This window comes from Chiloscyllium plagiosum, unplaced genomic scaffold (genome assembly GCF_037043375.1).
Source record: "Chiloscyllium plagiosum isolate Xiang-an unplaced genomic scaffold, Cpla_swu_hap1 HiC_scaffold_29, whole genome shotgun sequence".
Taxonomy (NCBI): Eukaryota; Metazoa; Chordata; class Chondrichthyes; order Orectolobiformes; family Hemiscylliidae; genus Chiloscyllium; species Chiloscyllium plagiosum.
The window spans coordinates 2,228,753-2,244,727 of NW_028270167.1; the positions used below are offsets into that span (position 1 = coordinate 2,228,753).

At 39.1% G+C, this 15,975-nt stretch overlaps 1 protein-coding gene across 3 annotated transcripts in view; it reads left to right on the forward strand.

Moving 5' to 3' along the window:
- The window catches only part of mcamb (melanoma cell adhesion molecule b), a 196,238-nt gene extending 181,786 nt beyond the window's left edge, over positions 1-14,452 (forward strand). Inside the window, exons 13-17 of one of the 3 annotated variants that reach the window (XM_043677730.2) lie at positions 641-679; positions 6,836-6,980; positions 8,926-9,043; positions 9,591-9,685; positions 10,709-14,452. In XM_043677730.2, the coding sequence (XP_043533665.2) occupies positions 641-679; positions 6,836-6,980; positions 8,926-9,043; positions 9,591-9,650 (362 nt within the window). In that variant the 3' untranslated portion in view covers positions 9,651-9,685; positions 10,709-14,452. The remainder of the gene's footprint in view (positions 1-640; positions 680-6,835; positions 6,981-8,925; positions 9,044-9,590; positions 9,686-10,708) is intronic. The other 2 variants (XM_043677733.2, XM_043677732.2) reach the window with 2 other exon arrangements.
- Positions 14,453-15,975: the final 1,523 nt, after the last annotated feature.

Below are 15,975 nucleotides of genomic sequence, written 5' to 3' on the forward strand. Positions count from 1 at the left end.
CGGCTTGAAAATTATCATGACCCCTTAATGAGAACTGAGTGGAGGAGGGCAGCAGCTCAGCTGTTACAACTGAGTTCGATCTTCATGGCAACCATTGCTGCCTCAGAGCTCACAACCCCAACATTTCAGCTTGTGCTGCTACTTGGGGGTCCAACCTTTACTTTGGGAAGTCCTTCTATTGAAGGACCTTTACTTTGTGACTCCATGCTGTATCTGTCCTGGGAATGTTTGATAGGCACAGAGTAGAGGAAGCTTGTGCTATCCCTATCCTGGAAGTGTTAGAATGGGACTGTAAGAGAGCTTCACTCTATATCTAATCCTGTGCTACACCGGTCTTGGGACTGTTTGATGGGGACAGTTAGAATGAGCTTCATTCTGTATCTAATCCTGTGCCGTACCGGTCATGGGAGTGTTTGATGGTGATAAGGCTTTATTCTATATCTAACCACATGTTGCATATGCCCAGGAAATGCTTCATGGAGTTCTCTTTAACACACATTCTGCATTCTCTGCATTTTTAAATGATATTTCTGTGTGTGAAAAATCAGTAAAATGTTCCATTCCTCACAGGCACCCTTGCTGCATTTTTAAAAAATGCACAGTGGGGTCACTTAACAATTCTCTATTTACTCCTTTTCAGAGTCAACGGCAGTTTCTACAAAAAGGCCTCCTATTGCTGGTAAGAATCAGTTAATGTGGACCACCTTTACATGTCAGGCAATACAGATTAAATCATAGAATCATAGAGACATTGAGCTATACAGCTTGGAAACAGATCTTTAGGATCAACTTGACCATGCCAACCAGATTTCCTAAATTAATCTAGTCCCATTTCCCAGCATTTGGCCCATATCCCACTAACTGAGCTGAAAATGTGTTGCTGGAAAAGCGCAGCAGGTCAGGCAGCATCCAGGGTGATTCTCCTGTTCCTTGGATGCTGCCTGACCTGCTGCGCTTTTCCAGCAACACATTTTCAGCTCTGAACTCCAGCTTCTGCAGCCCTCACTTTCTCTCCATATCCCACTAAACCTTCCTATTCATATACCCAGCCTTTCAAATGTTGTAATTGTACCAGTCTCTTATCACTTCCTCTGGCAGCTCATTTCATATACACACCACCCTCTATGTGAAAAAGTCACCCCTTAGGTCCCTTTCAAATTTTCCCCCCTCACCTTAAAACTGCTGCAAGATATTTGTAAAGATTTATCCTTAGAACACATGAATGTGCAATTTCCTGAGATCTCATTAAAATTACCTCATTCTGCTTGTTGTGTATTAAGCCTCTGAATTAATATATTAGCACTGTGAGAATAAGGCTGGTGATTGTCAGAGAATTGTCCAAATACAAATAGAGGCTACACATAGATCTTGTGAAATTGACAAACACTGGTTTAATCTCACGATATCGTGGGGAAGACAAACTGACTGGACTGATACAAAATGAATACTTTGCACAGTCAGAACATAGAACAGTACAGCACAGAACAGGCCCTTCAGCCCACGATATTGTGCCGAACATTGATCCTCATGTAAGGTAAACCTAATGTACGAACCCTCAAATTTCTGTGACCATATGCATGTCCAGCAGTCTCTTAAATATATCCAATGACCTCGCTTCCACAACTGCTGCTGGCAACGCATTCCATGCTCCCACAACTCTCTGCGTAAAGTTAAGTCAAGGATTTTGTTCCCTGAGCTTCAGATACAGACAGTTCTTATAGAGTTACAGTAGTGAAATATTAATTATAAGACAATGCAGTTTCGATTACAGTTAATAGAAAACAATTGTTTGTCCAGCAGTATCCATCAGTTAACAATTGTAACAGGAGGTTTAGCTCATCTACAGAAACAGGTGCTAATGGCTAGCATCCTGGCTTCAATAAGTCCTGAGGGTAGTGTTCATTCTTGTCAGCTATCTTGGTGCCACCTAATCTGTGTTGGCTTTGTGCAGATTGAGTACCTGGGGAGACAGAGAATGCCCTTGGGACTTCAGGAGCAGTGATACTATTGAGAGGTCTAGGTAGTGTATTCCTTCAGTTGGGGAAACTGCTTCGGTAATGTCTCGTTTCACGGTTAGTTCCTGGGCTGAGTGTAGTGGCATTATGGGTAGGCTCTGTTTAGCTAAGAACAGACACGGTTTCTGAGAGCAAGTGGTGGGCAGGCAGAGTGGTTTGTTTTTTCTCCCACAGTGGTCTTGGAGCTGAGAATAGTGTAAATCCAGGATCTGTTTTTGGTAACTAATTTTTTTTGGTCAGTATTTTCGTTTGTTTTCTTTCTCTGACCTTCATAGTCTTTAACCTTTTCTTTCCCTTTTGAAATAGGACTTGGTGTGCTTGCCCCTAAACACACCATGAAGTGCTATTCTTAAATGATTTGCAGCATACTCTGTTTAGGCTTGTAGCAAAAATGATAGTTGATTCAATCTCCAAGGCATAGTTCACAATAGATCCACACAGCACCAGGTAGACAAGGAGAAAGAAGACTAAAGGAAAAGCTACAATAACAAATTACTTTAAAAATGACATTGACTTACTGGACTCTGATTCATGTGAATCAATGTCCAGTGAAGTTTTGAAGTTGACTAATTCTTACACTAGGCTTCCAGTTCTAGAATCTTCAACCAGTAGAAATTGTTTATACTTATCTACTCTCTTTCCCTATTAATATCCTGAAGAACTTGATTGGATCACCCTTTAACCTTCTAAATTCTAGAGAATGAAAGGCCTAATTTATTTAACTTTTCCTCAAACGTAACCTCTGAATTCGAGATACCGTCAGTGTGAATCTGTATTTAATTCCTTCCGGGACCAAAACATCCTTCCTGAGATGTGGGTGTCCAACTCTGCTCTTAACAATATAAGTGGGTTATAACTGAGGTTTTGTATAACTGCAGCATAACATCTGCTTCCTTATACTCCAGCCCTTTGGATGTGAAGGACACCATTCCATTAGCCTCCATGACTATTTTCTGCACCTGTTTGTTAAAGAACTGTGTACTTGAGCCCCCAAATCTCTTTGGACATCCATTGCATTTAACTTTGTGCTTTCTGAAAGAAAAATACCTGATCTATATTTTATCAGTTCGAAATTGATGACTTTACGCTTGTTTATTATTAAACTCCATCTGCCACAGCTCTGCCCATTCACCTAATTTATCAATGTCCTGTTGTAAGTTTATGCTGTCATCAAAACGGTCCACAATGCTGCTTAATTTTTTTTTGCCAGGAAATTTGACATTTTCTGCCATTATCCAAGTCAGTAATGAATATTGTGAATAATTGAGGCTCCAACACAGATTGGGACAAAATTACTCACATCCTGCCAATTTGTGTACTTACCCATTATTCCAACTGTTTCCTGCCACTCAAACAATCTCCTATTCTTGTCAGTAACTTGCCCTTAATTCAGTGGGCTTCTACTTTAGCTAAACGTCTTGTGTGCAATTTTATCACAAATCTTCTGGAAGTCCTGGTCTGTAATTACCTGGTTTTCCCTGTCACCCTTCTTAAAGAGCAGAGTGATATGAGTAAATTTCCAAGTATAAAGGTAGAAAGGTTACATTGAACCTGTATAACGTTCTAAGTCAACCTCAATTGGAATGTTGGGTCCAGTTCTGGTTGTCACACTTTCAGAAGTACGTGTAGGTGTTTGGGTGTTGAAAGGATTCATAAGAATGCTTCCATGGATGAGGAACTTAAGTTATCAAGGAAGACTGGACAAGTTAGGATTAATTTCTTCGGAGACACAATGGTATTCAACAGTCATGGACAGAGTACATAGGGAGAAATTGTTCAAGGACTACCATGTGCGGTTTTAGTCTTCCTTACTTAAAAACAGATATAAATGTAGTTTGGAGCAGGTTCACTTGACTGATACTTGGACAGGGGCAGTGGTTATCTTATTGGAAAAGGTTGGTCACATATCCTTTGAGTTTAGGGGAATAAAAGATGACCCTATTGACACACAAGAAACTGAGAAAACTTAACAGAGTATACTGTAACCTGAAAGGATATTTCCCCTGAGGAAGACAGTAAAACTAGGAATGTGTTTTTTTTTAAAGAAAGGGCTCTTCCATTTATGATGAAGATGGAGAAAAATGATTTCCTGGAGGGTCATGAGTCTTTGCCTCCAGTGCACTCTTAGGAAGGAAGTTCCAAAGTCATTGAATATTTTTAAGGTACAGGTAGATGGATTCCCAATTGACAAATGAGGTAACAAGGGAATACGGTAAGTGGAATAGTATAGTTGAGGCTATAATCAGAATAGCCATGATCTAAAAGAATCAAATAGTTGTTACGGTGCGAAGGGAGGTCATTCAGTTCATTGCACCTGCACTAACTCTGTGAGCATTGTGAGTTAGTGTCATTCTCCTGCCTTTTTTTCTTTACACTGCACATTAGTTAAATGGAAATAATCATCAAATGCCTCTTGGTGGCCTAAATCCAACCTGCCTCCACCACACTCAGGTCAGAGTTGCTTCGTTTGCAAAACTGTGCCCTCTGATGGTCGGTCTATTAGTAGGATTTTTTTCCTTATCTGTTCTTTCCATTTCTCTTGCTGTACGTCAGTTGCCTAGACAACTGGTTTGTGAAGCAGAGTGATGCCTACAGTGTGGGCTCAATTCATATGTTGGCTGAGGTCATCATGGATGTCCCACCTTGTCAACCTCACCCCCTCATCTGAGGATTGGTAACCCTCAGGTTACACTCACCAGCAAAAATTTCTCTGTAATGAAAGCAGCCCTGTGGTACTCAGGAACTATGGCGACTTTATCTTTTACCTAGATTTTGAAACTTTCTATTAAAGCTCCCCTAGGCCATCTCATCTCTAAGGACAACAAGTGCCAACTTCTACAATCTATCCTCATAACTAAAGTGTCTCATCCCTGGAACTATACTGATAAACATTCCCTGCTCTGCCTGTGTATCCTCATCCTTCCTAAGAATTGCACAGAATACTGCAGCTGAGGTCTAATCAGTATCCCATATAGGTTTAGCATAACCTCCTTCTTTTTGTATTCTGTGCCCCATTAACAAGGCCTTGAATGGTCACTCTGACTCTAAGGGCCAAATGGCCCACTCTTCCTTACTCATCAATCCATATGTTCATATCGAGAACAAAGTGGCACAGATTTAAAGTAACTGTTTACAAAAAAGCAAAAATGACACAGCAAGTGGCTAACGTGCGTAAAGGTGGTAGTTGCACATTCAACTGAAATATAATTAGGACTAATCTCAAAGCAAAGGGAATACAGGGTTATGGAAAGAAAACAAAGGATTTGGTTTCAGCAAATTGTGCATTTGGAGAGCTGGTGCAAACACAACAGACAGAATGTCCTCCTGCAATGAAACATTTCTACAATTTTTAAAGAAATCTTGCTCAAAGGCAGTTCAATTCAAAAGTTGGATTCCTACCAGAAGTCCCAGGTGCCTTCAGCTTTCAGTTCCACCCTTAAATTGGAAGAGGACAGCATTATAGCAAGAAGGATATTTCCCCACAGGGAGAGGTATTGAACAAGGTTCCGCATGGTAGACTGGTTAGCAAGATTAGATCACATGGAGTCCACGTGAAAGCCAGCCATTTGGATTCAAAATTGGCTAGAAAGTTGAAGATAGAGGATAATGTTGTTGTTTTTGGTCACAGGAGGCTGCAAGGATCAGTATTGGGTACACTGCTTTTTGTTATCTATATTAAAATTCTAATCATTTATATAAAGGAATGGTTAGTACATTTGCAGATGACACCAAAATTGATGGTGTAGAAGACAGTGAAGAAGGTTATCTTAGAGTGTAATGGGACCTTGATCAGATGGGCAAATAAGCCAAGCAGTGGCAGATGGAGTTTAATTTAGATAAATGTGAGGTGCTGCATTTTGCTAAGGTGGTCCGACGGAAGTAGGGGAGGTGGGTGGCTGTTGCCAAAGAGATCTTGGAGTTCAGGTTCATTGTTCCTTGAAAATGGAGTCACAGGTAGACAGCATAATGAAGACAACGTTTGGTATGCTTGACTTAATAGGTCAGTGCATTGAGTATAGGAATTGAAATGTCATGTTGTGATTGTACAGGACATTGGTTCGGCCACTTTTGGAATACTGCATTCAATTCTGGTCTCCCTGCTGTGGAAAGATGTTGTGAAACGTGAAAGGATGCTGAAAAGATTTACAATAGTTTGGAGGGTTTGAACTGTAGGGAGAGGCTGGGGGTATTTTCCCTGGAGCATCAGAGACTGAGTGATGACCTTATAGAGCTTTATAAAATCATGAGGAGCATGGGTAGGGTAAATAACCGAGATTTTTTTTTTCTCAGGATAGGGGAGTCCAAAACTAGACAACATAGATTGAAGGTGAGAGGGAAAGATTTAAAAGTGACCTGAGAGGCAATGTTTTCATGCAGGGGGTGCTACGTATATGGAACAAGCTGCCAAAGGAAGTGGTAGAGGCTGGTACAATTATATTTAGAAGGCATCTGGATGGGTACATGAATAGGAAGGATTTAGAGTGATATGGGCCAAATGCTTGCAAATGGGACTAGATTAACTTAGGAAATCTGGTCAGCATGGACAAATTTGATCAAAGGATCTGTTTCCATGCTGTATAACTCTATGCATAGAGTCTAAAATCACAAATCCTTCCTCTTGAATTGAGCATCATCGATAACAACCAACAAAGAATCAAGAATCTGAGTAGACATAACTGGCTGAAGAAAAGTTCAAATGTCAGCAATCGGTAAATAAGAGTGAGAGTGGAATTTCCCCCGTTACTAAAGAGTTGCAGTGTTTTGTATGAAGATTCTCTGTGTCAGCAACCTGTGCTTCATCTAGCTTTCTGTTTATCCAGGGAAGACTCATAGGGGGAGCAGTGGTGGAATGCTGATAGTCATCATCATTGTGTGCATCATTCTTCTTGCGTTCCTGGGTGCAATCCTGTACTTCCTGTACAAAAAAGGCAAGATCCCCTGTGGTCGCTCAGGGAAACAAGACATGTAAGTCTCCAAGCTTTTGTAAGAGTGGATGTGAGTGAATATATATGTGAGCAAAAAATAAATTTATGAGAGGATGTGTGTGAAAATATGTTGTCACAACCAACTGAGGTAGTGTCTTCAAAATAAAGTCACACTATTCGAGTTGTTGTGAAATGTGAAAAGAATTCAGACTATCCAAAGCCCTTGAATCAGTTGACTGATGAACTCAGGTTTAAAGAAAATGATCAGGTTTCTGAACTTAATCAACGAGAAAAGAATTTAGTTGTGAACAAATTGTCTTTAATTAATAACAAAAAGGAAATAGGAATTACTACCTTAACTCATTAATCTACCAATTCAAGTCCCCTTTCACTGATAGACAGAGACAAAAACAAATACTAAGGGTGGAAAATGGAAACTAAATTGGGAAAACACAGTTTGACTGCACCTGTCTCAACCACAGGAATTGATGAATTGTTTCTTCCACAAAATCAGTAGGGAATATGAGTCGAAGGCAAAGATATCTAAATTTGATTTGGCGAAGTTGAGTGAGGACAGTACAGTACACATGGCAGGACAGTACAAAGTGGCTATGTGATTATGTACACTTCCCTGTGAAGAACAGTATTATTTAAATGGTGATATGTTGAAAGTGTGGATGTACAAACTGATGTGGGTGCCTTTGTATACAAGTCAATGGAAGTAGACAGACAGATGCAACAAGCAATTAGGAAGCCAAATGTTATAATATCCTTCATTGCAAAAGGATTTGAGTTCAGAAATAGGAGTGTCTTTACTGCAGTTATACAGGGCCTTCATTAGACCATACATGAAAGATTGTGTGCAGTTTCAATCTCTCTGCCTAAGACAGGATTTACTTGCCATTGAGGGAACACAATGCAGTTTCAATAGGCTGATACCAAAGATAGCAGGACTGTCCTAAGAAGAGAGGTTGGTTGAAATTCACAAGTTTGGAAGGATGCAAAGAGATCTGATAAAAACGTGTAAAATTTTAACAGAGCTGAACGGACTAAAGCCAGGGAAGTTATTTTCCTGATTGGGGAGTCTAGAACCAGGGGACAAAATCTCAGGTTACGGAGAAGTTAATTTGGGACTATGATGAGGAAAGGTTTCTTCACTCAAAGGGTAAAAAAAACCACAGTTTTCACCACCACACACGGCTGTGGAGGTCCAGTCACCGAATATATTTGAGATTGATACCTTTAAACTCTAGAAATTTATCTGAGGGTAAGTGAAGAAAACATTGAATGGCAGATCAGATTCAAAGGCTGGGTGAACTCTCCTGCTCCTTGAAGTTTATTTCAATTCCTTTTAGTTCTTTGGTTGTTGACACAAGGTTGTTTTGCATACTGATGTTCAGTCTTTCACTCGTTGACAAAGTAAATTCTCAACCAATGTTTTATTCCTCCTTCAACAGGGATTTTTGAGAAGGTAAGTGGAAGCCACTCAGCTGCTACTGGACACTTTCTGGTACCTCCACACAGAAAAAGCAGAGAAGTTTTTTGTTTGCAGACTAGAGGCTTCTCTGTTGCAGTGGCCCCAAGAGGTTCCTGGTTAACAGCCAATCAAAATATGATTGTCAGCTATTATTTTTAAAACTACAGCCATTTCTTTGCATAGTCCCCTTGATTTAAAGTAGTTTTTTTCAACCCATATTTATAAATAAAAGGAAATAAATAAATATGGTATTTACAGAACATGTGTCTGAGAAAGGAGCAATGAGTATGAATGATGTACAAGAGTATGTCAGAGACCATGTCAATAAACTAATTTATGTACATAGCTTAGTATGTATAATTTGTTGCAAATGCATATGATTGGATGATTTAAACTCGTACATGTTCAATGTTCCACATTGCTCCTCACTCCGCACAATATTCGGTTCCAACCTGAAGTCAGGCCGTCCCAGGTTGCCATTGGTAAATTAACAAACGATTTTGTTTAGCACACGGACAGATGTTCATGACGATGTTGTTGTGGAAGTTAAGAATGACCAGAAGGTGCCAGAAGAGACTGTGCTTCTACAAGGAGTCAATGGAGAGAAGAAATTGCCCAATGACCAGGTTAGGGAACTAAAATGCTTTCGAGGAATCGTGTAACAAAGTGGCTTTGTACAGGCACACACTATCATTTCAGACCTTGATGTTTCGTTATAGTACATGGTTATTTTGGCAAGAATGGCATTTGTTGGCCATCTCCAATTGTGCTTGAACAGAATGGCTTGGAAGCCATTGCAGAAAGCATTTAAGCGTCAACCAATTTCTGTGGATCTAGATACAGGGAAGACCAGAAAGCAAATTTCCTTCTCTAAAGTATATTCATTAATTAGATGGGGTTTACAACAATGATTGTTTCACAGTTATTACAGTCAATTCCACATTTATGCGATTCATGATCCACATATGACCAAGCACATGTACCAATCCGAATCTATACTGAATGCAGGTGTATACACCAGATCTAGTCAATACCTAAGGAGACACTGCTACTGATTGCAGCAAATTAATTACCAGTATTCAATAAAAATGAAGGTACCTGTATGATTGTTAATAATGTGTATCACATACTGTTAGGTTTACATTGACATCCTGCTGTTCTGTGGTGTTACAGGGTAAACCCGCCTGCTTATTTAAAACCAGCAACACTGAAAAGATCTGTCCCATGCAATAATCTGTGAAAATTCGAGAGGTCAAGAACTATTTAAAGTAAAAATTAACAACTTTATTTTTTAAAAGTATAACAGAGAATAATTAACTAACAACTACTTACAACTCCTTCCTCAAACCTATCCCTCTATAATACTAGTTCGATAAAACCCCCGATTAAGATTTACAAAACAAAACTTATCTCAAAGCCAGGCAGCTTACAGTTTTCTCTGCATACCTATCTTCTTTGTTTCTTCTTGGGGATTCTGCATCCCTGGTTACTGATCAATAAAGGTATCTTTAAGAGAGCTATTTTTCAGGCAGTCATTTTACATGCTAGTGGCTTGGCAGTTCTCCTCCTAACTGTGTAATTTTCCCTGGTCTTATACCCCCAAAGCATTGGATTGTGTCATTGGCTTTTAAGATTGTCAGTTTACTAAATTCAGACTGGATTGGAGCTTAGTATTTTTCAGGGTATAATTTAAACTGATTGGCCTAATTCAAATCTGTTTTATTGTTTCCAGGCAACCAGCTACCCTAGCTACCCCAGTAGCTGGAGCACATGTTACATTTATCTTATTGAGAACACTTGGTGCTGTCACTGCTAGCTTTTAACTCTCTTAAAGGTACAGTACACCCACATCTTCATAACAATGGTGGCTCAAAAACTTTAGAATCAGGCACAGTTTGAGTTTCCCAAAATAAAATGCTTTAAAATCCTTTCCTCTGATTAACTCAAAATCTTGGTGTGTTCTTTTGGTGGCTGTCATTTTTTTTAAAAGCAGATACTTCTCCATGTTTTCTGTACACTGAGGATAATTGAGAATATTTTACCTATTGAGATCTTCCTAACAGTCCAAGGATTCATACAAATCTATGCCACAAATAAATCTTAAGTAAAGAACTCTCAGGATTTGTAGTAAAGGCAAGGAAATGGAGTTGACGTGCTGATCAACTACAACCCCACTGAGTGGCAGAGCAGACTCAGCTTTGTTTTATTCCCATGTCACAGTATATCTCTGACAGTCAAACAGTAAGACTTAATGTTAACATGTTGTATTGTTTTCTGTTCTTTTTCTGGAGTGAAGAGAGATGAAGCAATATGCAATCCTGTTGAATGAAGATAAATAACCACAGTGCTCCCAGCCTAACCAGACCACATGGATATGACAGTGACATGAAACGTTTTTGCCTTTAGAAGCGCTGCACATGCTCCTACACTGAAGCAGTTTCAATAATGCTGGAGCCTTTCTTTCACTGGAAACCACTCAACACTTTACTGAAATGAACACATGGCCTATCATTCCCCTTAACATTCCCACTGTCAAACTGGGTGTTTTCTGTTTGATCTCTGCAACTGCAGGTTACCTCTCAGCTATATATTTCTGCTCAAATTGTATGCTGTCACATCAGTTACAGAGTACAAAATGCCTGTCCAGGCTTCATCCCCTTGACACAGTTGAAAAGGAAATTCATGTTACTTTTCTGTACAATTCTTATAAATTCCTTTTAATCACAACAATTTATAATTGAACATTTTGATGAAGAATGTGTATTAAAAAGCATCCAGATTAGAAAGTGTTGTTCAAAGGGGAAATCATCAGGACTGTGTTAGTATAGTTCTAACTAACTGCAGACAGGGATGTTCATACCATGACTTGGATTAGAGATTACATTTCTCATTAGTTGTGTAATTGACATTAGGAAGCATGATATGACATATTTGTACATATTTTAATCAATATCCCCACCTCTCATCAGGAGAAATAGTTACAATGATAAAAGTATTTTTTTGTAGGTTTCAGCTGCAGTCTGTATTCAGTATCCAACACATCACAATTTGGCTGGACGAACTTCAGTCAGTGTTATGGGTAAACAAGGGTTTTTATTCATAGTGCTTTGCAAAAGAAACGTCAATGTTAGTAACATCAGGAATTTTTAACTAAATCAACAGAATCCAGAAATTGTTTATTTGGATAGATTTTCTGTTAGAAATGCTGATCACATATTGATAATGGCATTTGCTCTCTGCTGAGTCCAAACCAAATGCACTGCACAATAGGTAATTTTTACTCTATTTCAACATCAGTAGCTCTCCTCTAAATGTAAACTCCAGAAATAATGATTTGATTGTAGTGCAGAATTTACAGCATCACCAAACCTTCATCCAGTTACAAGCACAAGTCCTTGGTTTCTGTCTGGTCGGACACATCTTCCATTGAAAATAATGTGAATTCATTTTCAAATTAGTGATCTGTTTGAGATGTTACACATTCTCTTTCATGATCACTTGATCCTTAAATTTTTTACAAGAAACAACTTTTCTTGAAAGGAATAGGAAAGCGTGTGGTTCTCACTGTGACTATGACGTAACAATAATGCTAGCTTTTGTTTCTCACTGCATTGTTCGGTAGAGTATTTCCAGCATTTTATGTTTGTAGTCGCCATAAGGGAGCAGAACACATGGGTATAGAAATTTTCCTTTTTAACGTCCAGGATATGTTTCTCCAAACTTGGGAGCTCAGCCAGCTCCACACCAAAGCACCAGGGCTAGATGATTGCATTCTGTCCATTTGCCTATAAGTCAAGATGTTGTGTTCTTAGTTTAGCTTGTAAAGAATTTGCATTGTTTAAATCAAACAGGACATCTTTTAGTCCTGTTTCTTCTGCAGGCTGTCTGCAGCAATCAACGCCACTGAACATCCTCTCAACTTTCAACTTCCCCACTTAAAGAACAATTTGGTTACTTTCTACTTTGCAAATACTGACTCAGGTTTTTTTTGGCTGTTTCACATCAGAGGCAACATTAAAAGCAGCAACTAACAAAAGTCTCACTCAGTGACCAAAGCATTGGCCTGGAGTTAGATTGCATGAAATGTTAGACCCTAGTGCACAAAAAGGGCAATATTTCCTGTCATATACTCAGTGTATAGCGAGATAAATTGTTGAGTGGTGTGGGTATGTGAGTGGAGAAATAAAATGTAGGAATAATTTCCTTCAAAGCGTTCTTGAAGGGTGTGGAATCCTGAGAACTTAGTTTTGGTTTATCCTTCTGGTAACCCCAGTGCTGCTCAACTCCAGTACTCAGAGCATCATACATGGCAGAAGATCCCAGTTCAAATTGATGAAGACCAGTTACTATTCTACAACTTTCCCTATTAATCCTATTTTATTTCAAATGATCTGCCTTCCCCCACAATGCAGATTACTGCATTCTATTTGCTTCCTTTCTTACCTGTATTTGAGAACTGTGCAGTCAATGAACACTCCACGCTCTTTTTTTCATGATCATAACGAGTAATAGATGGGGAAATAAAATAAAAACAAGTGCTGACGAAACACTTTCTCCACAAATGTTGCCAGACCTGCAGCATTTCTCCAGCACTTGCCATCTTTATTTCAGATCTCCAGCATCTGCAATACTATACTTTTATTGAATGCATGGAAATCTTCTCTAAAGTCCTCAAATGGTGATCATAGCACCACAAAAATCTAAGACCCCTCTATGAAGCTGGTTCTGACTTCCAAAAGTTTAATATTGGATTTGAGGATCAAAGAAAGCATTAGAATGATGTAGAGCATCACTTGAGAATGAGTTGTGTCTCACTTTCATGCTGCCATTGCTGCAGAAAATTGGCCATCTCTGACTCATTTGGAAGGGAGGCACATAAACATATTAACTCATCGCTGTGCTAAAGTTAACTTGCTTGCTTGTTATTTATGTTGAAATTTTAACAACATTGTGACAGATGCTGAAGCTGTGGCTGGATCTTTCAATATACATAAAATTAATTAGTTAAAATTATATTGTACACTATTTGAACTGTTGCAGAATTAGTGTAATGCCACAGAAAGTGCTTCATTTAAATAGAGTGAAGCCCATTAATTAGAAAGCAACTAGGTGACCCTGTGGGCAGCAGGGTAGGCGGTTTTGGAGTCAATGAAACAACAGTAGTCACCCCATTATTTTTCTCGAGTGGTGGGATATCCTGACAGGCATTAGCAAGTACCCCTCACATTTACATATTTTCTGATTGGTGAAAATAGTGTGCCCTCCCATTATAGGGACACCCCAGGGAGCTGGGACCACCTCATTCTTTTAAAGCTTAGGTTTTTTTTCTATTCATGAGCGTCACTGGCTAGGCCAGCATTTACTGCCTATCCCTTGTTGCCCAGATGTCAGTTAAACGTCAATCACATTGCTGTGGGTCCAAAGTCACATGAAGACAGACCAGGTAAAGATGAAAGCTTCCTTCCCTAAATGGTATTAGTGATGACCATGAAACCATTGCTGAATGTTAGAAAAACACCTGGTTCACTTGACCCTTAATTCCAGATTTTTAAGTGAATTCAAATTCCATTATCTGCCAATGGCAGGATATGACCGCAGGTCCCCAGAACATTATCTGGATCACTGGATTAATAGTCTAGTGATAAAACCACTAGGCCATTTCCTCCCTGAGTGAGAAAATCATTTCCTTCATTGTTGGGTCAGTTCATTATTGGACCTAAAATCCATAGCTGGATGTAGACCCTTGCTTCCGGCTTGAAACTACCAACAACACTAAGGTATTGAGCACATCTAGCTGTGCAAGGTCAGCTCTGCACAGATAAGTGTTAGGAGCTACCATTACTGACCCATAGTGGATATACAGGTTGCTCTAAACTACATTTTTTGAGGCTCTAATGCAATTCCTAAAGCTACCTGCCCAGCCTCGTTCAATTGAAGTACTTTGTCTTATGTAAATTTGAAATAAAAACTGTGACTGACTGTTTTTTATGACTTGCAAAGAAAATGCTAAATAAAATATTGTTGCAAATACCTGACATGATTTGTTGCACTCTGCAATCTCTAAACATTCTAATGGATATAATAAATAGAGTTTTTTTTTATTGTACGTGGACTATAATAGACAATTAACGGACCAAAGAGCTGGATGTCGAAGCTTGTCAAGTTAGTATCATCATTCCTGCTCTTTCTTCCTCTTATTTCCAACAATAGTAATCATTTACAAAATGCAGTTAAGAGATAAGATTTACTCCTGGATAAGTCATCTGCTTTATCAGTCCAAGACCAAGCATTGTTTACTGGAGAGATTCCAGAGAAAAATACAAGACAGCAGTTTAATTGGAAGGCAAAGGTAGAATTGGAATCAGTTTAGTTGAGTCAATAGTGTGATGCTGGAAAAGCACAGCAAGTTATGCAGCAACCCAGGAGCAGGAGAATCAATGTTTTAGACAAAAGCCATTCATCAGGAATGATTCCTGATGAAGGGCTTTTGCCTGAAATGTTGATTCTGCTGTTCCTCGGATGCTGCCCGACCCACTGTGCTTTTCCAGCACCACACTCTCGACTCTAATCCCCAGCATCTGCAGTCCTCACTTTTGCCTTCAGTATAGTTTAACAGAGTACAGATTTTACTGCTGCATAATTGGGTTATCATCTGTTTGAATTTCTTGCAGCTGGGTTTACACATTCTAGCAACAGCATTTCAACCCAAATGGGAGATGAACTTTGTCTAAAAATTCCTACAGTACATTTGTTCAGTCATGAGAGTTAGTGTAAAAGCATTAAGGCTGAACTTGCTGCACTGAAATGAATAGGACTCTTTCTTTTTGAAATAGTCAGCGGCCGCTCAGGTCTCAGAAACCCTAGCCTTTTGGCAGCAGAATCATTTACCCGATGATCCTACGTCTACATGAATAGCAACTGAATTCACGGGATGGGAAGAGAGACAAAACTGGCAGAGATTCAAGTAGCTTTTGATCCTAAACCATGAGTAACTAAATGTTACTATTATTAGGCAGTCATTGGCAAAGTAAGAATTCAACAAAATGCAGCTAATCCAGTACGATAAAGCACCTAAACAAACACTTCTCTATAACTAAGAAGCAGTATCACAATAGCAAATCTCAATTTAAACTTCTCTGGTATGTTTCTAAGTTACTGCCTTTCTCATTCTAAATATGGAGGTATTATCATTGATCAAACTTGGATTCATTTCAATCCCAATTGAATAGACTTCCTTTCCATGTGTTATTTTTCAGAATTACCATTTGTTCACTTATTTTAAGTAAACCTATTGTTTGTTTCGCAAAATCTTTCTGTGTGGGAAAACACAAAGGAAAATCTCAATACTGAATCATCAATTCATTCAATCTTTTAATTCTTTAATTTCAGGGTACAAATACCCTAAACCTCAATGATGGGGTGGTCCAACACGTCAGTACAAAAGAACAAAGAATATTTACAGCCCAGGAACAGGCCCTTCGGCCCTCCAACCCTGAGCCGATCTAAATCCACTGTCTAAACCTATCACCCAATTCCTAAGCATCTGTATCCCTCTGCT